At 37.4% G+C, this 25,115-nt stretch overlaps 1 protein-coding gene across 2 annotated transcripts in view; it reads left to right on the top strand.

Annotated features, from left to right (window-relative positions):
* The window catches only part of ANTXR2 (ANTXR cell adhesion molecule 2), a 158,466-nt gene that overhangs the window by 49,720 nt on the left and 83,631 nt on the right, over positions 1-25,115 (top strand). For both annotated transcript variants that reach the window (XM_033214316.1, XM_033214314.1), the window contains exons 11-12: positions 5,507-5,585; positions 16,925-17,020. In XM_033214316.1, the coding sequence (XP_033070207.1) occupies positions 5,507-5,585; positions 16,925-17,020 (175 nt within the window). The remainder of the gene's footprint in view (positions 1-5,506; positions 5,586-16,924; positions 17,021-25,115) is intronic.

Below are 25,115 nucleotides of genomic sequence, written 5' to 3' on the forward strand. Positions count from 1 at the left end.
TTATAAACTTACCCTTTCTATGTCTCCCTTTTTCTTCCTGATGAGCTCCAAATTTCCTGGCAAGATCTTTTTATTAGCTTTAAGTCTGCTGTCCAAATGTCTACTATTCAAATGTCTACAAAGTCACTTGGATTTTCTGTAGGCACCATAAACTTGGAGGTCCCAAATTAAACTCACATCCTTCTGTTCAAACTTGCTCCTTCTGTGTTCCCTATGCAAGACTGCCCACCTACTTGTGTAAGACAGAAACTTTGAGGTCATCCTTTTTTCTTCTTCCTCACCTCCTACATCCAATAAATGTCCATGTCCTTTTTATTCTGACTCCTAATATGTCTCAGTTTTTGTTTTCACACTAACCTCATTGTCACTATTTTAGTTCAATTCTACTTTGGTACTTATTTCAAGTACACTGAGACTTTCTTAACTGGTCTTTCTACTTTTGAAATTTATTCTTCAGACACCTGCCTTATACTGTAACAAGAATGACATTTGTAAAACACAATTCTAACTATATTTCTACCAAACTTAAAACTCTTAAGATGAATTCCAGATGTCTAAAGATGGCATCCAGGGACTCAATGATCTTTCCTCTGCTCCCTTTTTCAACCTGGAGCCATTTCATTCTTACTCTCACCCTCTTTTGTTACTGGAGTACTGAATCACTTTTACTTCTTTGACTGTTCTGTCCCTGTCCCATTCTTGCCTTCCACCCTGTCGGAGTGCTCCATCTGCATGGACTCCTTTCTAATCTCTTTTCCTAACTTCTGATCATTCTTTAAGCTTCATCCTGTCATTGACTTCCTGCAGGAAAACTTTGCTAATGCTCTCATGCCAAGGCCAAGTCTGTTGTGTCTCCCACATGACCCTCTAGAACCCCTGTGCTTAGATCTATTTTATTAATATCACATTATTTTGTAATTGTTTATGGGGCTTCCCTTTATTTACATTGTAATTTGTATTATTTGTTCCAGCAGCCCTTTTACCAATACAGTCCAATTATCATTGCTACTATAATCAATTAATAAGTACTTGTTTAATTAGCTAGTAATAAAATAAGTGACTGATTGAGTGATTTTACTGGCAAATATTCCTAAACCAATTTGGAGTGTGATTTTAGGCCTAAGGTTTAAGCACAGAGCTCAACATAGCTATAATGTTGGATTTAATCAAGGTCATATTTTATAACAGGAAGAATATAGCATTGAAAAAAATTTTTACATGAAACTTCCTGACATTATATAGTAGGCATTTTAAAAATAATTTAGCTTACAATATTTTTATATGGCAGTAAGCAGAATAGAAATTTATTAAATTAAACAAAATGTATCACATAATGATTTTATTGCTGCTATATACATTGCTTCTTAGCTCGGATCTAAAACGTTTATTAAAAAGTACCTTGATATTCTAAATAATCCATTAGACAAATATCGAGGTGTTAACAGTAATTTATGGAGTGCTTGTTGTGTCCCAGGCATTGTTTGTATATTTTATGTATATTATTTTACCAAGCTCTTTTCCTCAAAACAACTTTGAAATAGGTACAATTCTCCCCATTTTACACACCGAGAAATGGAAGATTAAAAATGGAGTGATGAGGGTTCAAACTCAGGACTCCAGATTCGCCCAAATCCCCTTTTTCAATATTATTAGATCCTTGGGGCAAATAAAAATGAACTACTCTCTTGCTTCCCATATATGTTTGCAATTAAGTAAACACAATGTTGTTTTAATACATTTTGGCCCATAAGAAAGCCTCTGTAACTGAGAGTATGGTTTCTACTGTCAGAAACATACTAACCAGAAGTAGAAGTTATGTAAGAGTAGGAATAACAATCCATAGATGGTAACAGAAATGACAGAAAATATGACAGAAAACATTAAATATGTATAATTGAGTCTTGAGGCAAAGAAAGCTCACAGAATTTGGTTTGGATTATAGGGGGTGGTTTTCTCAACCTGTGCCAGAAGAGGAGTAGCATAGCTTTGGGCAAAGGCACTAGCTTAATGATGGTGCCAATACCATCCCAATAATTTTAAAAATGTTTTTCTAAAAGAAGCAGCAAAGTTTAAAAGCTGATGTAACTATGTTTTTCATATTTGCAACGCTTCTGAAAAATTTTCACAGAAAACATACATATATCTATACACACACATTCATAAATATATATATTCACAAATAAATATATTGCTTTAGCATATAGTAAATGCCATTCTAGTTAACCATGAGAAATAGGTGAATGTAGTAAAAGGCTGGAAGATTCAACTGAAATTCATGTTAATGAATGAAATGTAAATATAAGACCCTAAAATATATGTGGAGGATTATAGTATATTGTAGAAGTGAAAGCATTTTGAGTACAGAGTCAGTGAAGTCCAATATTTGGGCAAGTTACCTTTTTAAGCTTGTTTCTTCATTTACAACATGGAGATGATGCTAGTGCTGACCTCAGTAGGTTGCTGTGAGAATTAAATGAGAAGATGAATTAATGTGCCTGGTTCTTAGTAAGAAATCAACAATTGCCTGTAATTGTAGTGATGTTTATGGTTACATTTTGATCACGCTGCTACTACTACTCTCAGAAAGAGGAAGATATTCTTGTTGCAATTCCATACATCATATATCATCAAGTGGATTTCTGTATCTGTTGAGACTTAACTCAGTTTTTTTTTTTTTTTTTTTTTAACACCAGCCACATTATACTAGACTGAGATTTTCAGAGAATGCAGTTATTTTGGTCGGTTACAAGATCATATCAGCATGCATTTCTACTATAGAAAAGAGTAAACTTTGTTTTAAAATTGTATCTTCTGTTCTCATTTCATTTTGTTAAGCATTAAAAGTTTGAATGTTTCCTTCATTAGAGAACTTGTTTGTTTCTGGTGAATTTTAACTGTCTGATTATAAACAACTTCAGTGAATGTCTACTGATCCCTTAAAGTTGAATCAGTAAGATAACCTCCAAGAATCACATATTATTATGAATCAAAATTATCTTTCCAAAAAAATAAAACCATGCCAACATGTCAGATGATTCCGGCCACATGCTTTAAAGTAGAGGAATTAAGAACTAGGGAAGACAATGTTTTATTTGATTATGCTTAGTCATTAAATAAACAAAACAAGGCAGTCATTTCTTCAGAATGGGCAATTAGGTTTAAGTATTCTTTCTTAATATGCCACTTGGCCTTCTGTGTTGGAATAGTTCAGAAGTACAGTTAATTAGATGTAAATATCCAGAATTCTCATTATTTTCTGGATTTAGCTAAATCATTTTTTTTTTTTTTTTGAGATAGAGTCTCTCTCTGTCACCCAGGCTGGAGTGCAGTGGCGCGATTTCGGCTCACCGCAACCTCTGCCTCCCAGGTTCAAGTGATTCTCCTGCCTCAGCCTCCGGAGTAGCTGGGATTACAGGCACGTGCCACCACTCCCGGCTGATTTTTGTATTTTTAGTAGAGACGGGTTTTCACCGTGTTAGCCAGGATGGTCTCAATCTCCTGACCTCGTGATCCACCCGCCTCAGCCTCTCAAAGTGCTGGGATTACAGACGTGGGCCATCGCGCCCAGTCTAGCTAAACCATCTTTTTAAACAACGTGCTTTGAAGTACATACTTTACAAAGAAATGTTTTAATAGAAGTATTTCTGTATTTTGATTGAATTTAGCTTTAACTTTGCCAGGAGTATCCTTCCCAGTAGCTTTATTGTATGAATCCAAACCAAATAGCACATTGAGAAAAGAAACACATTAAGGACTTCGATTCATCATTTAATCAAGCCTCTCTGGTATGATGGAAAGAGTTCAAAGTTAGATTCCTAGCTTTATTACTTTGGGTAAAGTAATTAACATTTCTGCGCCTCCTGCCCCCCATCTGTAAAACTGTGAAACTACTATTTACTTCAAGGGCTATTGTGAAGGGTTAAAATAGATAATGCCCATAAAATGCCTAGGATAGCATCTGGCACATGGTAAGAAATGAATAATATTTCTCATCTCCCCTTTCTGTCAACAGCTTGAGATTGTTTCTGGGAGTTTGTTTTTTGTTTTTGTTTTTGCTTTTGCTTTTTTTTTTTTTTTTTTTATTTGACAGAGTCTTGCTGCGTTGCTGATGCTGGAGTGCAGTGGCTCAATCAGAGATGACTGCAGCCTCAACCTCCCAGGCTCAAGCGATCCTCCTACCACAGCCTCCTGAGTAGTTGGGTCTATAGGCACATGCCACCATGCCCGGCTAATTATTTTTATTTTTATTTTTTTGTAGAGATGGGCATCTCACTGTTGCCGAGTCTGGTCTCAAACTCCTGGGTTCATGCAATCCTCCCACCTCAGCCTTCCAAAGTGTTGGGACTATAGGCGTGAGCCACCATGCTTGGCCTATGGATGGATGGCTTTGATTTGTTTGCAAACCAATCATATGATAATATCCTTTGTAAACTGTTTTGGAAAAGAGCTCTTTCCGTACAAACCCTCTTGTCATTTTTTTCTCCTTTGATATATCTTGTTTTAGTTATTTTTTTAATAAAAAGTTACTAACTCTAGGCTAACTAATCCCACATAATCAATCTAAATTAATGAAATTTTAATGATTATTACTTGTTTTAGAATTTGAAATCATATTTTCAAAATAAGAACTGTATTTTAACTATAATATTTATTAGCTAGGAACAAAAATTATTATCTCTTCTTTGTACCTTCATTGGGATAGTTTAATATCTTGGGACCTTCTACAACAAATACCTGCAAATAAATCCTTCTCTCTTCTTTCTTTTCTTTGTCGCTGTCTTTCATATTCACTTTCTTTATATTTTATTTTTGACTGGTTTATTGCTTCCAGTTTTATATTCTTAGTAGTAATACCTAGAGACAGGAAAATAGGCTAAATGGGATCTAAAGCTTTTCTTTCTTTGTAGCTTTTGTGAATCTGAAACAACCTCGGCATTTTTCTGGATTGAGAAATTTCTTAATGTGTGTATTTCTGTTACTACTTTGTAAAGAAACAATTAAACCACTTAATAAGTTTGCCTTACTAATAAGTAAAGACTAGAACTAAGGAAGAAAAAAGCTGGCATAATTTACCAAAAGCTGTGACTCTTACTCTTTTTCTTTTTTTTCTGGAAACCGAGTCTCACTGTTGTTGGCCCAGGCTGGAGTGCAATGGCATGATCTCGGTTTACTGCAACCTCTGCCTCCCAAGTTCCAGCAATTCTTCTGCCTCGGCCTCCTGAGTAGCTGAGATTACAGGCACCTGCCACCACACCCGGCTAATTTTTTTATTTTCACTAGAGACAGGGTTTCACCATGTTGGCCATGCCAGGCGTGGTGGCTCATGCCTGTAATCCCAGGACTTTGGAAGGCCAAGGTGGGTGGATCACCTGAGGTCAGGAGTTCAAGACCCTTACTCTTTACATATGTTTTCTGGCTGGTTTTGAATTATGTAAGGAAATAAAAATCTCCTACTCCTCTGGTTTTAATTGTATATAAAATTATTGTTTCTTCATTTCTTTTTCAGAACTCTTGATGTTTCAGTGAGCTTTAATGGAGGAAAATCTGTCATCTCAGGCTCATTAATTGTCACAGCCACAGAATGTGTAAGTAAAAGTTTGCATAAAGATTATCTTTTAAAATTAATTCCATCCAGAAATAATCTGTGGACCTTGGTGCTGTTGCAGACTACAATAAAGGAGAGGCAAACAATAACATTGGAGACCACTATAAGGAAAAATTTTGTATAGAATTTGTTTTGGGTGACATTGCTTTTTTTTTATGTTGAGCTCCCTTTCATAGGAACTTTAAGGTAGTATACATTTGATTTTGATATTTATAGAATTCAAAAGGCATATTTAAAATCAAGATAAGGTAAGAGAATAATTTGCAAATGAAGCACTTTTTTTCTTAAAACATTAAATATAGAAATTATGCTTTCTATAGATTCCAGGTTAGATTCCAGTATCTAAGACATTTATCATGGTTTGAAATCAAATTATTGTATCTTAATATGTGACTTTATTATTTTGTTCATTTAAAATATTGGTGCTTTCTGAATAAGAAGGTTGATTTTGACAGCTTGATACTATCTTAGTTCATAACCACATCAAATGTGTATTTTGAGATTACTGATTTGCATTGCCTACATGCAGTATTTTGAAATATAAACTCCATTCAGTACACATTTTCTTCCTTTTATTTAATTTTGTGGATTTATAGAAAGTTTCAATATTATATTATTGAACATAGAAACAGGAAGCATTAAACAGGACTAACCACGTGGTTATTATTTCTGAGTATATTTTGTAAAATATATATAAATCAAAGCAAAAAAAGAAAAATTCCTGCCCTCCAAAAGACCAAAATCCTAAGTCTAAACATTTTCTCACATCTCATGGTTTCATGGTTTTGTATTTTGATCTACTAATTCAGGAGACACCCTTCCAACAGAAAACAAAACAAAACAAAAACAATTCAATGTTATCTGTATAGAGGTAGTTGTATTTCTCATTGTAAGACAATGCTTCAGGTAAAAGGAATATCTTATGGACCCTTGGGTCACTTTTTAACTCCTTGGATAAGTCTTTGCCAACACCTACTTCTATTTTGAAAATAGCTAGGTTTTTTGTTTTTGTGTTTGTGCTTTTTGAGGAGGGATTTTTTTTTTCTCCCATTTCTAGCGCCTGTTGCATTTTGTAGGTTTTGTGGATGTTGCAGTTTGCTGGTTTTCTGGTCCCTCAGGATGTGGTTGAAATTACAAATATTTGTGGTTTGTAGTTTCTCAGTGTTTAGCTCACTGAAATGGCATTCCTTCCTCATCAGTCTTCCTATTCTACACCTCCAAACCGTCTTTTTCTTCCTTTCTTCCATGCAAGCAGGAAAACAGGTCTTTGTTCCTATCCTATAACAATGCATGATTTTCACATGCAAGGATGCTGAAGCTAAATGACTCGTCTGGGATGTATAGGTTGTGTGCTTTAAGGAACACTCTCTAGGTCTTGTTCCTGAGTGAGGGTGATATGACTCAAGATGGTTTAAGAGTGGGGAGATTTCAGAAAAAGGATCATTGGTGTGTCAGTGATGAAGTGAGGGGAAAGGAGCAAGCTGTAAAAGTCAAGAAGGGGTCAAGGTGATTCTCACTAAGAAGGAAGGCTTTGAGCAAAGACTTGAAGGTAAAGGAGTGAGCCCTGCAGACCATCTAAGGGAAGAGTCCTGCACACAGAGGGAGCAGCTAGAGCAAAGCCTGAGGTGACAAGTCTCTGGCAAGTTTCAAGAAGAGCAACCAGCCAGTGTGCTGGAGTGAAAGTAGTGAGGGAGAGTGGGAGCCTCTGGATAAGAAGGAGAGAGTGGCAGGAAAAGGGCAGATCTTGTAGGGTATGTAGTCATTGTCAGGACCTGAGCTTTTCTTCTGAGTGAAACAGGAAGACCTTGGAAGGTGACATGATTTGATTCACTGTTTTGAAAGGATCACTCTGGCTGCTGTATGAAAACAGACTTTGCGAATGGCAGCAAACGTGGAAACATCAAGCCCAATTCTGTGACTATTTCAGCAATGCAGGAATCCTTCCCCACCCAGGGGAGGATGACCCTCCTGGGGTGATCAAACTGGAGACGGTGAGAAAGGGTTAAATTAGAATATATTTCACAGGGGAAGTCCATGGGATCCCTAGACATGTAGGATATGAGAGAAAGAAAGAAATTAAGAATAGTTCCAAGTGTTTTTGCCTGAGCAACTATTAGGTTTATGCAAAAGCAATTGTGGTTTTGCCAAACAGAAGGATGAATTGTCTTCAGGCACAGCAGTTTCTGAACAGTGAGGAGTTCAGTTGTGGTGAAGTTGAACGAGAGATGTCTATTGGACATCGCAGTGGAAATGTCAGGCCCCTGGATATGCAAGTCTGGAGTTCTGAGAGAGGTCTGGATTGTATGTACAAACTTTGGAGCTGTTAGTTGTTGATAAATTGATGGAATAAATTAGGCAACAAAATTCCACATAATATTTACGGGAAATAATGGCTTCCAGGAACTTAGAGCAAGAAGGGAAAGAGTACCAGAGAAAGGTTTTATGGGTGTGGAGGAACTAATTCAGACAGGGCCTTGAAGGGAGACTAGGATGTCAGCAAAGAAAGAGGACAGGGAGCATATTATAGAGAAAGAGCAAATGGGGTGGGAATGTGTTGACAAAATTGAGAGGAGATGCATTTGACTGGAGTAGAAATAAGCGGAAGAAATGATTGGAAATAGAAAATTTAGACCAGATTATCAACAACCTAAAAAACCGGATTGAATTTAGAGTTCATCCTACAGGCTGTGATTCCCAAATTCTACGGTGCTGAAATGAAAAAAGGAAAGAAAATGGATTATATTTTTCATATTATTAGATTTATTTAACTTGAAATAATTCTTTTATTTTGAAATTGTTCTTTGTCCCATTTTAATTTTAAAATATCCTTTGATTGAGGAAATATACTTAATTTGTCAGGACCGACCTCTCCCTCCTTTCTTTATCCCTTCCTTCCTTCCCTCCCTCCATCTGTCCCTCCCTCCCTCCCTCATTCCATACTTCCTTCTTTCTTTTCTTCCACCTCCCTATTCCTTCAGTCCTTTCTTCTTCCTTCCTCATATTCCTCTCCCTCCTCCTGCTTCTTCTCTTCTTTTCTCTTTTTCCTTGTATGCTGTTATTTGGCAGAATTATTAGCTGGCAAGCCTATGTGAGAAGTTTTTTTTCAGGTTTTATTGGCTTGAGAAATCACAAGGTCTGACTCCAATAAATAATACTATGGTTTTAAAGGGCTTTGGACACACATGTAATGGTGAAACATACTATTTTAGGAAGATTAAATTAGTAGTGACATGTAAGAGAAAGGACAGGAAAAGAAAAACAAGGCACAGAAAAAGCTTTTAGGAAGCAAATGCTAGAATATAGGCATAAAACTTTAGTTTCTAAATTGACTGATGGTGGTAGAAATAGTCCTAGAAATAGCCATGTAAATTGTATTAATGAAGAAATACATATTATAAAGTGACTTACTGGTGGTTATGGGGGAATGTTTGATTCCAAAATATTGAATCTCATGGGCTGGAAGAATGATGCTGCTATTGGAAACATCCAAAGCGAGAGGTGAATCTGGAGATGGGAAGAATTTTCACTGTAGACATGTTCTGTAAGTGAGGTTGGCAGTGTCAGGCAGGTACTTGTAGCTCTAGTTTCACATCTCAGTGAGTGATCAGTACTGGAAGTAAAAATTTAAGTTTTACTTTTGCTGAGGTTGTAGGAAGGGGAGGGAAAAAGGGGAGAATTTAGAGTCAATGTCATTTTGAAGTGGGGAGGCATACATAGAGTCAAAGAAAAAAAATGCACTGGACAAAATTAAACAGGCAAGGAAGACCTTATTCAAGACTGTTGCAAGAGGGAAGGGTGATTGAATTTAACTGTGATCAAACAAAAATTTGGAGAATTTTCAAAGCTGGGACGGTGGGAATTATAGGCCACCAGTATCTGCTAATTGACCTTACCTAAAGGAAAAGTAAACTTTCTCCTACCTTCCTAATAGGAGGTAGTGGCAAAACTTGGAGCAAGGCGTCACTGATATTAGGTTTCTCCCCTTCTACAGAGACCATGTGATAGGGGCACTATCTCCCTTGATGATGTCAAAGGAGTGGCCCCCAGGGCCTTGAGAAAGAGAGTCTTACAGGGTCTGTAAATCTGCTCAGAGTTAAAGGAGATTTAAATACCTTTCACTTTGGGAGGCCGAGACGGGCGGATCACGAGGTCAGGAGATCGAGACCATCCTGGCTAACACGGTGAAACCCCGTCTCTACTAAAAAATACAAAAAACTAGCCGGGCGACGTGGCGGGCAGGCGCCTGTAGTCCCAGCTACTCGGGAGGCTGAGGCAGGAGAATGGTGTAAACCTGGGAGGCAGAGCTTACAATGAGCTGAGATCCGGCCACTGCACTCCAGCCTGGGCAACACAGTGAGACTCCGTCTCAAAAAAAAAAAATAGCCGGGCGCGGTGGCTCAAGCCTGTAATCCCAGCACTTTGGGAGGCCGAGACGGGCGGATCACGAGGTCAGGAGATCGAGACCATCCTGGCTAACACGGTGAGACCCCGTCTCTACTAAAAAATACAAAAAACTAGCCGGGCGAGGTGACGGGCGCCTGTAGTCCCAGCTACTCGGGAGGCTGAGGCAGGAGAATGGCGTGAACCCGGGAGGCGGAGCTTGCAGTGAGCTGAGATCCGGCCACAGCACTCCAGCCTGGGCGGCAGAGCGAGACTCCGTCTCAAAAAAAAAAAAAAAAAAAAACAAAAAAAAAAAAAAAAAAAACAAAAAAAAAAATAATAATAAATGCCTTTCAAAAGGTAGAGAAATATTTTGTGATTACAAGTTTTTATTTATTTATTTATCTATTTATTTATTTATTTATTTATTTGAGACTGAGTCTTGCTCTGTTGCTAGGCTGGAATGCAGTGGCGCGAGCTCGGCTCACTGCAATCTCCATCTCCTGAGTTCAAGCAATTCTCCTGCCTCAGCCTCCCGAATAGCTGGGATTACAGGTGTGTGCCGCCATGCCCAGTTAATTTTTGTGTTTTTAGTAGAGACGGGGTTTAACCATGTTGGCCAGGATGGTCTCAATCTCCTGACCTCGTGATTTGCCTGCCTTGGCCTCCCAAAGTGCTGGGATCACAGGCGTGAGCCACTGCACCCGGTCACAAATTTTTAAAAGTAGATTCTTAAAGAAAAGGGAGATCCAAGACCCACAGTCAGAAGAAACCTGATTTGATTGAAGTTTAAAATTTAATCAAACTGAATAAATAGGTAAGGCTGTCTTGGTCAATAGAGTAAGTGAAGAAATAAGAGAAAGAACTGCTCAAGACGTGGGAAGACCAGACACCGAATGAAGAAGACAAAGGAAGTTAGAATTCCAAGGTGAAGAGAGGGCACCAGTAAGTGCCTGGGAGAGGCCAAGGTGAGCCAGGGCTGAGAAAAAGTCCCAGGGGTCACCAGTGATCTCCCTGTGTCCGCCAAGGCTGATGACTTGAAGCCTTCTCTTCCCTGTGACTTTTATTATTCCTCTAGTTATTACAGGATAATAAATACTGTAATTCACTTTTTCATGTTGACAGTAATTATAGGATAATTATTTTTTCTCCTTAGATTTAACCATTGCTTCGTATTTAACCTCAAATACCTGTTGCCTGTGGGAGTAATATTACCATTTCATAGATATGAAAAATGAGACTTGTGCTGATGAGATGCACCTGCTGATTTGTGCATGGAATATCTATTGAAAATAGAAGAGTATAGTGGGTAATATTATGATAAATACCTGGACCTTGGATTTAAATGATATTTAGTCTTTCGGTCATATTTGCATATTGTGAACAGGTGAAATGCAGTTAGTGATATTGCTCATTGTGAGGATAATGCTTTTTACTTGCTCAGGCATTTGAAAGCCAAACAAAGTAAAACACTATTATTCTAGTCATTGATTAGTCCTTGTTAAAATCCCACAAATAAAGAAGCTCCTCTGTCTGCTTCAGGAACATCCAGGGCTCAGTCCTGTTAAGGCCCTTAGTAACTGAGCTGTGAGTTCCTGTTTGCTTCTGGGCCTTTCTTACTAGCCTTAAGATGTTGATGGCAGGGCTTGTGCTGTGCTCATTGCCCAACTGTCCTTACACAGAGCAAGTGCTCCAAAATTATTCTGTAAATGAATGATTGAAAGTAACCATATATCTAGTTTAAAATGGGGAAACTAAGTTTTAGATTTAAGAGACTTAAGATTAGAGTCTGAGGGGGGTTTGTATTTAGACAATCCTTTATCTTCATCTCTCTTCAAAAGATCTTTAAAATGGATCTCTGCTTTTTAAAACATAATGGAGGCTGGGCGCAGTGGCTCAAGCCTGTAATCCCAGCACTTTGGGAGGCCGAGATCAGGAGGTCAGGAGGTCAAGATCATCCTGGCTAACATGGTGAAACCCCGTCTCTACTAAAAAACAACAACAACAACAAAAAACTAGCCGGGTGAGGTGGTGGACGCCTGTAATCTCAGCTACTCGGGAGGCTGAGGCAGGAGAATGGTGTGAACCCGGTAGGCGGAACTTGCAATCAGCCGAGATCGCGCCACTGCATTCCAGCCTGGGCGACAGAGTGAGACTCCGTCTCCAAAAAAAAAAAAATAATAATAATAATGGAAAGATGTCCTTTTTTTTCTCTTGAAATCACTGATCTTCAGACTCTTTTGCAATAACAATACCAAGAACCTGTTTGCTGAGCTGTGCTCAGCACTGCTGTATATGTGCTAAATCCTTTATGGCTTCATTTAACACTCACAATCCAAGAGGAGGCTGTTCAGATTATGTTAATTTTACAGATGAGAAAACTGGGGAACAGGAAGATACCTCCAATATTCAGTGCACATTTATCCAAATACATTAGAAGGTGCTTCTTCTTATGTGGCCCCAGCCCTCAAAGAAGTACATGGTTTGATGAGTGTAACATCAGGTGATTTCAGTCCTTACTGTCCCTGCAAAAGGGATACTTGAAGCCTGGAGGCTGTGAAAGGTTGTTACTTGCCCAGTTTTGCAGTCTGATAAATGCTAGAAATGAGAATTGAACCCACGTCTGTCTGCCTCACCCCCTGACTGAACACTTCCACAATCTGCCATTTTAAACCAGATTCTACATTGATTTATACAGGACAAGAGTTGGCAAATTTTTCCTGTAGAAGGCCAGATAGTAAACACATACTTAAGGCTTTGGGGGCCATATGGTCTCTGTCACAACTACTTAACTCTACCATTGTAGTGCAAAAGCAGCTATAGACATTATGTAAACAAATGGCTGTGTTCAATAAAACTATGTACACTGACATTGGAATTTCTTGTAACATATTCTTCTTTTGATTTTTTTCAGCTTTATGTAATATTGTAAAAAAAAAAAGTTATGGCCGGGCGCAGTGGCTCAAGCCTGTAATCCCAGCACTTTGGGAGGCCGAGACGGGCGGATCACGAGGTCAGGAGATCGAGACCATCCTGGCTAACACGGTGAAACCCCGTCTCTACTAAAAAAATACAAAAAACTAGCTGGGCGAGGTGGCGGGCGCCTGTAGTCCCAGCTACTCGGGAGGCTGAGGCAGGAGAATGGCGTGAACCCGGGAGGCGGAGCTTGCAGTGAGCTGAGATCCGGCCACTGCACTCCAGTCCGGGCGACAGAGCGAGACACCGCCTCAAAAAAAAAAAAAGTTATTAGCTTGCTGGGGTCTTACCAAATAGATTGGCTGGATTTGACCCTTGTGCTGTGGTTTCCTAATTCCTGATACCAAATATTCCAGAAAGAATCCAGTAAATGAAATAATCATCTGTTTCATGACTCTATTTTCTTTCCCTAACTCTAAATTCATGAAACAAAATTGTGAAGACCCATTTTCTCTGTTCTGTGTCTGTTTCATTCTAATGTGGCTGCTGCGAATTCGCTATTTTCTAGATAGATTGCAGCAATAACAACTAACGCTCTTTTGAAACTTTCCAGTGATTCCTCTTTCCCATAGTTATGTTGCAAGGGCAGGAGTCACCCTGATTTGTTTTTATACCTCTATGATTCTCTTCGCTAGAATTTTAGTTATATTTGGCAGAATAAAGTTTTTTATTGTATAACTGGCTTTTAGTGAAGAAAAGGAAATAAGATGCAGAAGACACGGGCCCTGAATACACCCATCCCAGACATCAGCTCAGTTAACTGGGTACAAATTCCGGCTCTCCCATTGTGTTTGTTTTGATAGCCAGAGCCACTATCAGAGCAAGAAAGATGTTAGTCATGAAAGAAAAACAGTTTCATTTTGCACAAAACTTTATAAACATATGGGGGAAAGGTGGAACACACAGAATTCAGTCTTGTAATCAGATACCGTATTGCAAACTATGGACTTAAGAGTCAGATGAAGAAGAGTATGAAACTAGATTTGATTACACATAGATCTGTATCATGAGCGAAACTGGAAGCTTCTCAGTTTGACATAGGCATGCCTCTCTTTAGAACTCAGAAAGTTCTAATAAATATTTAGACTTAATGTCACTTTGCTTGAACAAGGTAGAAATGTTCTTAGCTTGCTGGAGTCTTACAAAATAGATTGGCTGAATTTGCCCCTTGTGCCATAGTTTCCTGATTCCTGATATTAAATATTTCAAAAGGAATCCAGTAAATGAAATAATCATCAGATAGATAGATAGACAGATAGCAAGACCAGGTGGCCTTTTTTGCTTCCCATGACCCTTTTCCCATCATGCTTGACTTAAATGTATACTAAATCTGTAGGTCTTTAGAAAATGCATAATTTATTTTTATTTTTTATTTATTTATTTATTTTGAGAGGGAGTCTCCCTCTGTTGCCCAGGCTGGAGTGTAGTGGTGCGATCTCGGCTTACAGCAACCTCCGCCTCCCGGGTTCACGCCATTCTCCTGCCTCAGCCTCCGGAGTAGCTGGAACTACAGGTGCCCACCACCACGCCTGGTTAATTTTTTGTATTTTTAGTAGAGATGGGGTTTCACCACGTTAGCCAGGATAGTCTGGATCTCCTGACCTTGTGATCCGCCCACCTCAGCCTTCCAAAGCCCTGGGATTACAGGAGTGATCCACTGCGCCTGGCCATTTTTAATTTTTTTAAGACAAGTCTTTGGAATCAGTTGATATGATAATATTGTAATAACGTATATTTGTGTCTGGAGGTGCATAATATTTTGTCAATGCTACTAATGAAGGCATTTTTTTAAGGGAAAAATAAAAAATTTTAAGTATCTATCAGGGCTAGCCCATCTACTTTATGTTCTGTCAGTGCAATTTTCTGATTTTCCTGTTCTTGGCACACACATAGAAGAAACAAACTCACCACTAAATTTTTAGCAGTTTCATGGCCTCTAGTTGCATGTCCTTATTTCTGAACACGGGTGTGAATTCTAAGAAAAGGGGAAACCAAATGTTCATAGAGCCCTTTTGAAAGTTGCATAGCACAGCCAAATGGTGTGCCATTTCTATGAGTGCTGTGACTGGATCCTCATGTGGGAAAGGCCTGGTGGGAAATGTATTCCTTCTGTACATGGACAGTCAAGTTAGAGGCTGTCTTACATAAGACCATATTTTTGAAGGTGAGATCAAGATTTATACATTTGACAATATTTCTCCCATAGGGTACCACAGTTTTCCATACGTTTCTATGACATCCTTTTTCCGTTATATTCTTGTTTGCCTAGATTTTAGAGCTTAATGTGTTTATGCCTGTGGATGGTAGCATGATTTATTCATGAATATTTAGAATTTTGTAAAGAAAGATGCACTTTGGAATGTTCTTTCTAAGAACAGCCTACTTAGGTATTTGTCTGAAAATTTCTATAAAGTATTAGTATTAATCTTTCTCTTTTGCTCTTTTTCTTTTCTTCCCTGATTTTTTTCTCTTAAAAAACACACACACACACAAAATAAAACATTATTACTGAGGATCCTAGAGATTAGGCATTTGGGAGATATCTCTTATTCCCTTGGAAACTATCTCTACAGTGAAAGTTCAGTAAACATTCTTCTTTGTATCCATGTCTTTTGCTGTCTTTTTTCTTTAGAGTTCATTCTCTCAGTGAGTAGTTTTCTTTTCTTTTCTTTTCTTTTCTTTTCTTTCTTTCACTCTGTCTCTCAGGCTGGAGTGCAGTGGTGCAGTCTCGGCTCACGGCAACCTCCACCTCTCAGGTTCAAGCAATTCTCCTGCTTCAGTCTCCTTAGTAGCTGGGATTACAGGAACCCGCCACCACGCCCAGCTAATTTTTATATTTTTAGTAGAGATGGGGTTTCACCATGTTGGCCAGGCTATTCTCGAAGTCCTGACCTCATGATCTGCTTTCCTTGGCCTCCCAAAATGCTGGGATTACAGGCGTGAGCCATCCTGCCTGGCCTCAGTAAGTAGTTTTTAAATGCCAGACATGGGGTATACAGTGCTAAGTGGGCTAGATGTAGCCCCTGACTTCCTAGAGCTTACAATAAATCATGGTAGAAAATATAAATTAAACAATGACAAAATTCATAATTAATTGATTGCATTGCATTGTAATAAGCACTAAAGATTAAAGTATAGAGAAATATGAGTTGTTTAATCAAAGGGGCATTTATAGTCAAAGGGTCCAAGGAAGACTTCCATGAAGTGACTTAATATGAATCCTGTAAAATGAGTAGGTTGTTTTTATATGAAAGGGTTTAAGAACAGACCCCAGAGTAGGTGCCTTAAGGCTGGAGGAGCTCAGTAGTTAGGAAGGGAAAGAACACCTCTGTGGTTTTTGTGTAGGTCATATTTCAGCTGCAGTGAGAGAACATCTGATATATGAATGCATGAGATTGCATTCTTGCATTGATGTGTATATACCATTTCCCAGACATTGTTGGGAAACCATTGTTGGTTTGTCATCATTTTTTTAATATTATTTTTTAAATATTCATCTTATTATTTAACTTGATATTTTTTAAATATTCATCTTATTATTTAACTACGTGCAATTAATTGTGTTTCACCATCAAAAAGTCTGGAGGATTCTACCTAAATTCTGCCTATGGATATTTATACTTTGAACCAAGATAATCCTTACATGAAAGATAGGGACCAGTCTAATCCTGATTAGTGATTTTTTCTTACATTCCTTTCAGATATATTTGTAAAGAGTCTGCAGCATTTTGAGAAAGTTTGTGTTTATTATTGCCTGTCACAACAACATAACATAAAACATAATATATATTAAATAGAAGATAAATTTGTAGAATTTCAAGAAATTAAAATAATGTGGTTAAAATCTAGTTTGACATTATACTTTCCACATTATTTTCTGGTGTTTCCTTAAAATATATATACATTTGGAATTTGACCATAAGCTGTGCTGACTGCTTTGTTTTTGCTTTTTGCCTACTTCAGTCTAATGGGATCGCAGCCATCATTGTTATTTTGGTGTTACTGCTACTCCTGGGGATCGGTTTGATGTGGTGGTTTTGGCCCCTTTGCTGCAAAGTGGTGAGTAAGAAGGATTTGCAACTCTACTTAAAAAAAATTAGAAAGATGTAAAGTAAGGTCTGAAATGTGAATAAATGCCATGTTACTCAATAACAGCGAAGTTTCAGTTTGCAAAATGAATTTTGTCTTCACTACTATAATAAATTCTAGAAAACATGCAGGTCAGTAAATATTTATTTAAAAAATTCATCTAAAAAGCACTTTAAAATCAGGTTTGTGGGAAGAGGGGGAGAGAAAAATAGGGGAGGTAGTTCGGATAAAGTGTATTTTCCTTCAAGTGCAAGAGAAATTCAAGTAAATTGATGTTTTATTTTGGGTTCATTGAGAGGAGCTGATAATTTGTCAGTTTTTTTAAGTGCTCATTAAATTATTCATTTCCTCTTTGAAGGGTCTGCCATTTCAGGACCTTCTCTGTTTGCTACTGAAAAATATTTGTTCAGAAATTAGTCATGCACAGTTGTCTGCTAAACTGCTACTTTTGGAGTAATGACGAGGAGTTTCAGTTTGTGTCATTTTTGTGTGTTTGTATAAAGCTTGTGAAAGAATATGGGTGTATATCAGTTATCTATTGCTGCTGTAACAAATTGCCACACATGTGTTGATTAAAAACAACACAAATTTATTATTTAACAGCTGTCTAATCACAGCTTTCACATGAGTCTCACTGGGTTTACCTGGACTAAAAAGGTGTTGGCAGGGATGCGTTTCTTTCTGAATGCTCTAGGGAAGAAGCCATTCCTTTGCCTTTTCCAGCTTCTATAGGCTACTCACATTCTTTGCCTCATACCCCCCTTTCCCCATCTGCAAAGCCAGATGTGTTGCATCTTTTCGACCGTTTTTCTGTGGTCACATCTCCCTGTAACTCTGAACCCAGCTGGGAAAGGTCCTCCGGTTTTAAGGAACCATGGGATTAGATTGGACGCACCTAGATAATCCAGAATCATCTCTCATCTCAAGATCCTGAACCTTAATCACTTCTGCAAAATCCCTTTTGCCATCAAGATAACATATTCACAGTACCAGATAATTAAGATATGGACATGTTGGTTGGGGGGCATCATTCTACACATTTCAAGCAATCCAATTTAGATTGTTCAGGTTTCATAGAAAAAAAAAATTATCTTAAGGAAGCCCTCTTCCAAATCATGCCTACTACTTATTTTGAGAATATTCCTTTTCTTATAAGCACATTATGTAGAACTTAATATTCTGTAGCTCATGGTAATGTTTTACATAATAACTGTAAGATTGCCTTTTCCTCCCCGCTCTCATGTTTGCTGACTGATTTCATCATCCTTGCAATTTCAGATGTGCTTTGTTTTAGCCCTACATTTATTATTAGTTGTACTTCAGTTTGCTTTCATGAGGCAACTTTACAATTCTTTATCTCAGAGCAGTTGGCCCATGGAGGAGGCATACAATTAACTCAGATAACAGTAGAGACAAGAAGCATCCTGTCTCTTTGCTGAACTAATCAGTTTCCTGCCATAGCAATTTATGCTCAGTTTCCTGTTGTAATCTTGATTATCTAGTTATGGCTATTTTAGGGTGACTAGCATTCTTGAGTATCACATTAAAAAGCAAAAAGGTGCCCTAATGTAATTTGTCTTCCTTGGTTTTTTAATTTAAAGTTTGCAGTGGTGCATTCCCCCCCCCCTTTTTTTTTTATCACTTTGCAATTTCATTTAGTATTGATCAGAGGGCTCAGAAGTGTCAAAGTGTATGATTATTTTTTAATTTTTTAATTTTTTTTATTATACTTTATGTTCTAGGGTACATGTGCACAACGTGCAGGTTTGTTACATATGTATACATGTGCCATGTTGGTGTGCTACACCCATTAACTTGTCATTTACATTAGGTGTATCTCCTGATGTTATCCCTCCCCCCATCCCCCTCCCCACAATAGGCCCTAGTGTGTGATGTTTCCCTTCCTGTGTCCAAATGATCTCATTTTTCAATTCGCGACTATGAGTGAGAACATGCGCTATTTGGTTTTCAGTTCTTGCGATAGTTTCCTGAGAATGATGGTTACCAGCTACATCCATGTCCCTACAAAGGACATGAACTCATCCATTCTTATGGCTGCATAGTATTTCATGGTGTGTATGTGCCACATTTTCTTAATCCACTCTGCCATTGATGGACATCTGGGTTGATTCCAAGTCTTTGCTATTGTGAATAGTGCTGCAATAAACATACGTGTGCGTGTGTCTTTATAGCAGCATGATTTATTATCCTTTGGGTATATACCCAGTAATGGGATGGCTGGGTCAAATGGTATTTCTAGTTCTAGATCCTTGAGGAATCGCCACACTGTTTTCCACAATGGTTTAACTAGTTTACAGTCCCACCAACAGTGTAAAAGTGTTTCTGTTTCTCCACATCCTCACCAGCACCTGTTGTTTCCTGCCTTTTTAATGATTGCCATTCTAATGGGTGTGAGATGGTATCTCATTGTGGTTTTGATTTGCATTCCTCTGATGGTGAGTGATGATGAGCATTTTTTCATGTGTCTGTTGGCTGCATAAATGTCTTCTTTTGAGAAGTGTCTGTTCATATCCTTTGCCTACTTTTTGATGGGGTTGTTTGTATTTTTCTTGTAAATTTGTTTGAGTTCTTTGTAGGTTCTGGAAATTAGCCCTTTGTCAGATGAGTAGATTGCAAAAATTTTCTCCCATTCTGTAGGTTGCCTGTTCACTCTGATGGTAGTTTCTTTTGCTGTGCAGAAGCTCTTTAGTTTAATTAGATCCCATTTGCCAATTTTTTTAAAAAGACATATGCAAAATGAAATGTGCTCAAATATAGGTTTTGACCATCATTTTGGATATCAAGGAGAGGAGCCAATCATCAGGTGACTAGATCAGAGACTAGGCACATGGGACTCTAAAGCCTTGGACTCTGCAGATCTCAAATCATGGAGTTACTTTCTGCAAGGCATAAAGAGGGCCCTTTAATAGTGGAGTATCAGGATATCAGAAAGGCTTCCCATCCTCAGAAACATCCTGGATGTTTATTAATTTCCTGACCTTATTTAATAGAGGAGACCACCTTTATTTTACCCTTAGAAATATAGATTAAAAAGCAATTTGCCCTTCTAAGTTCATATAAGTATGAACTTATATTTATACCTAGGTATAAGTGAATGATAGCAAATGTTTCCTAAAGTAGATTTTAAAGTAAGAACAAAGGAGAGGTGAAATTCTGAATTCAGCCCTTGGCTAATATTGATTATCTAGTAGATGTCAGTATTGTGCTATAATCCCTGGAGAACCTTGTAATATTACCTGATATAGCAAAAGGGACTTTGAAGATGGGATTAAATTAAAAATCTTGACATTATTCAGGGTGATCTAGATGGGTCATCAATGAAATCCAAGACTTATAAAAGGGAGACAGAGGGAGATTAGACTATTGATGGAAAGAAGGCAATGTAACCATAGAGGCAGAGATTGGAGCAATGCAGCCACGAGCCAAGGAATGCTGGCAGTCACTAGAAGCTGGAAGAGGCAAGAAACAAATCCATCCCTAGAGACTTCAGGAGGAACCAGCTTTGCCAACACCTGATTTTTAACCCTGTAAGACTCACTTCAGACTCCAGACTTCCAGAAGTATTAAAAAAATGTTTCTGTGGTTTTAAGACACTAAGTGTATGATAATTTGTTACAGCAGCAAGAAGAAACTTATATATCTCTTGATTGTTTCTGATATTCCTGAGTTGGGGAATTTTTGTTTTCAGACAAACGCATTACAAAAAAGAAAAGAAAACAAAAACCCTGAACTTTTTATAGGGTACAAGCAATTGCAAAATGAGAGACAATGAAATATTCTTTAAAATATTTGCAATGGTACCAAGGCTATTAAAACCAATATGCATCCTTTAAAATTAGAATAACCCCTCTGTTTTGTAACTTTGAAGATAGTATGCATAATGCTTCATATACTGAATAGAATTTACTTACTATCTTAGAGCAACAAGAGATTTTTGGAAGAGACAGGTTTACAATTTTCAGAAGTGTCTCATGCATATATGTTATTAGAATCATTTGATGACAGAGATCCATGGACAGCTTTCTCAGGGGTGAAATGATTTGCTAGAGGAGCCAGTACAGTTTTATTCATATTCAGATATTGAACTATTGAACCCCTTAAAAGCTAGAAATTGATCTTCACTCTATGAAGGAAAGCAAAAATTTGAACATTTGACTAATTACTGTGTCTGTGAAACTATGATATATACCTGGTTAGCTGTACCAGTTTTATATCAGGGAAAAGAAACATATCAAAGTCAGAAACATCCCTTCTATGATGTTTTATATTGAATTTTTAGCCAAAATTTTTATAACATTACCCTGTCAGGTGAGCAAATGTTACCTTTTTGGAGATATTTAAGTAAAATTATAATTAGAAAATGATTTATGTATTATTTGTTTAAAATCTCTCTCCCCTTATAGACTAATAATTTCATGAAGGCAGGTACTGTGTGTATTCTACCCATCATTGTAAACCAGGCATGTTGCATGGTGAATACTTATTATTGAACGCATCTTCTTGACCTATCCCAATTCTTAAAATTGAGAAAATTGATATTGCTTTACTTGGAAATCAAATTCAAAATAGAGTAGCTTTTTTGCTGGTTATAGTAAACAATTCTGTCAATTATGGAGAAATACTGTGCTTGAGAAAATTTATGATACAATCACTCTCGATATAATTTTCGTTGACTTCATTTAAACTTTGTTCTGTATAATATATGTACAATGGGAAATGTGGCCTTTGTAATCATTTTTAGTAGGAACTAAGATACAACTACATAAGAATTTCTTAATTGTAATGAAACTCTGAAGTAGAAGCGGTTTAACTTTTGTCTAGTTGCTGCTACATATACCCCACAGGGATGTCTCACCTGAGAATCGTGAACTTATATGGAAAAAAAATACATCTTTCTTTTTCCTTCTAACTGAAATTCATCATTTTTTTCATTGATTAATTTTTTACCCTGCCCACAAAAATATTAACAGTTATGAAAACTGTCACCAGCAGCAATCACATGTATCCCATATCACATTTATAGTTGTTCAGATTTTTTTTTAAGAGTCAGGTTCTCTGTCACTCAGGCTGGAGTGCAGTGGCATGATCATAGCTCACTGTATCCTAGAACTCCTGGGCTTAAGAGATCCTCCTATCTCAGCCTCAGCCTCCCAAGTAGCAGGGAATATAGGCATGCACCATTACTTGTGGCTACTGTTCAGGTATCTTTGAAATGTGTTTTACAGGCATTGCTACTTTAAAATTATGATAGTTTCTAGACCTATTATAAGAGTTTATTATTTAATGAGTTAATAGAGAAACATACATATTTCCATATCTCATATTTTTAAAAATAAATTTGAAAATTACATTTCAATATGATTGGGGTCATTTAACTTAGGACCCTTTTAAATTTTAAAAGGCATTTTAACTTAGAATAATTATTATGGGAACTGGTCCATAGATTCACCAGACTGCTAAGGGCGATGTAGTAGTCCATTTTTACACTCCTATAAAGAACTGCCTGAAACTGGGTAATTTATAAAGAAAGGTTTAATTGACTTACAGTTCTGCATAGCTGGGGAGGCCTTAGGAAACATACAATCAAGGCAGAAGGTGAAGAGGAATCAAAGACCTTCTTCAGGAAGAAGGAAAGAGAAGCCTAGTAAGAGCAGGGAAAACTGCCTCATTAAACAATCAGATCTCGTGAGAGCTCACTCACTATCATGAGAACAGCATGGGGGAAACCACCCCCATGATTCAATCAGCTCTCACCCAGGTCCCTCCCTCAACACGTGGGGATTATGGGGATCACAATTCGAGATGAGATGTGGGTGGGGACACAGAGCCAAACCTTATCAAGGGGCATATAATAAAAAAGATTAAGGAAAAACTCCTGCCATAGAAGATCTGGTCAGACAAGATGCTTTTAATATGAGAATATTTTTTAAATTTTAAATCTTTCGGTTCATACTAAAGACTGTTTTCAAGAATGACGGAGAGATGTGATGTAATTGAAATGTTGCAGATAGTGTCCTCTGTGTGTCTGGGCCTTCCATACAAAAGTATAAATCTAAACCAATGATATTTGGAGACCTTTATCTAGTAAGCCTTATAAAAAAGGAGCCTTATGTACATTTGAATATTTAGGCACTACCATTAATGAATGATAGATTGTGTTCAGTTTTCAAACTGTTCCATGAAGGGAAAAGTTCTCATTTTTTGTGAAGTTATGTCTTAACAGCTGTTTAAGAGTCTATATCCTGTTCATTGAGTATCCTTCCTTACATCCATCCTGTATAACTGCCTTTCTTTAACAAAGCCGTCATCAGCATCCTGTCTTTTTCCCTAGGTTAGAAAGGCAGGAGGCATTAAAACAAAACTTATCCTGTTTTGAATTGTTAGTTACATCAGAAATTATGGATGTTTTCATCATTGTTTAGATTAGAGGATATTTTGAGGTAAGAGCAAATTTGTTTTACTAATCAGGATAGGAGAAATGACAGTCCTATAGTTGCATAGTTTGGGGTAACCAGACAGTTCAGATGAATTACAGATGAGGTGGCAAACAAAGGCTTTCTGGAGTATTGTCAATTAGATTGTGTTATACAGCTGCAAATAAATACCTGAATATGCTGAAAATGACAAATATTCACTTGCTTTAGTGTCCTTGGCCAATGTTCTGAGCCTCAAGGGAAAATGACAAATTCATTTTTCTTTAGTGCATTTAAGACATTACATAAAGATCTCATAAATTTTAATTTAAAAGGCCATTTACAAATGGTCTTTTTTATATTTTTAAAGCCCAATTTGCCTATAAGTAAGCTGATCTCACGCTATGAGGATATGTCCAGCTGGAACTCTATAGAATCATTTTCTTAGCCAGGAACAGCTGTGCTGTTCTTTTCTAAATAGTAATAATGCTGTACATTGCACTTGTTTTTTATTGTCGAGGAGGGCTCCTGGTACCTTTATTGAGGTACTTTGAGAGCAGCCTGATTTCTTTTTTGGAATGCACAATAAAATAGAAGTAATTTAAATTTTAATATGCCTTCCTTACACCATTAATTAAAATGATTTATGTTTGGTTGCCTTCTTGAAATAGAGTGTGATGTTAGGTCTTACTGCTTTCATGGTGATGTTTTCCAACAGAGCATCTTTTACGAAATAGTATCAAACTCATCGTGGTCTCCGTTTATTTGCTTTGACAGAAGCACCTTTACTTAACTCCTGGCAGAATACACACTGTTCTTCTCAGTCCTCATTTAGCATTCTAAATTATATTTATTGTCCAGATTTCAGGCTACTTATTTACTTGTTCAAAGTAGAACTATTTGATCATTGATGAGTTTGTCAAGGAGGAAAAAAAAGCAGAGGATGAGATAACTTGAATTATATTTTGGTCAGGATGTTGAAGGCTAGATGTTGAAGTTAGATACTTTGTGGGATTCAGAAAAGCAGGACCTCGCAAGCAATAACATAAGAACTTTGTGTTTACGTGTGTCAAAAGAAAGGCATTTTACTTCCTCTCTGATCTTATCAAAAAGAAAAGGGAGAATGAAAGGAAGACCCCCATATATTTTAAACAAATTCTTGTAAATACTAAGAATGTTTCTCTATTGTCTAGGTCCCTAGGCACCTAGATGACATTGCTGATAAATTGGGCATTTTTTTTGTCACTGGCAAAAATCAGTTCCGAAATACTACTTGGTCTACAGTCATTGTACAGTATCTTTTTTTTAATCCAAGGCAATTCAATGTTGACAGTTCTTTTCACTCTTTTCTGAATATTGGAACATATGATTGCATCAAGCTGGCTGCAGGCTCCAGTGCTGACATTTTTTAGCGCAAAGAATGCCCATATCACTCGAACATTTGAAAAGTGTTAATGAGCAGATCAAAAGGACTGTTGCCTGAAGCAGCTAACTTTTTTTTTTTTTAAGAAATCGGCTCTCTTCCAAACTGAAATCTTCATTCTAGCAGCTAAGTAGATGAGATGTAATCCTCCCTGATGATGATAATAACAAATGAAAAAAAAATTGGAGAAGAATCAAACTCTGCATAT

Source organism: Trachypithecus francoisi, unplaced genomic scaffold, assembly GCF_009764315.1.
Source record: "Trachypithecus francoisi isolate TF-2019V2 unplaced genomic scaffold, Tfra_2.0 Lachesis_group1, whole genome shotgun sequence".
In the NCBI taxonomy this organism is placed as follows: Eukaryota; Metazoa; Chordata; class Mammalia; order Primates; family Cercopithecidae; genus Trachypithecus; species Trachypithecus francoisi.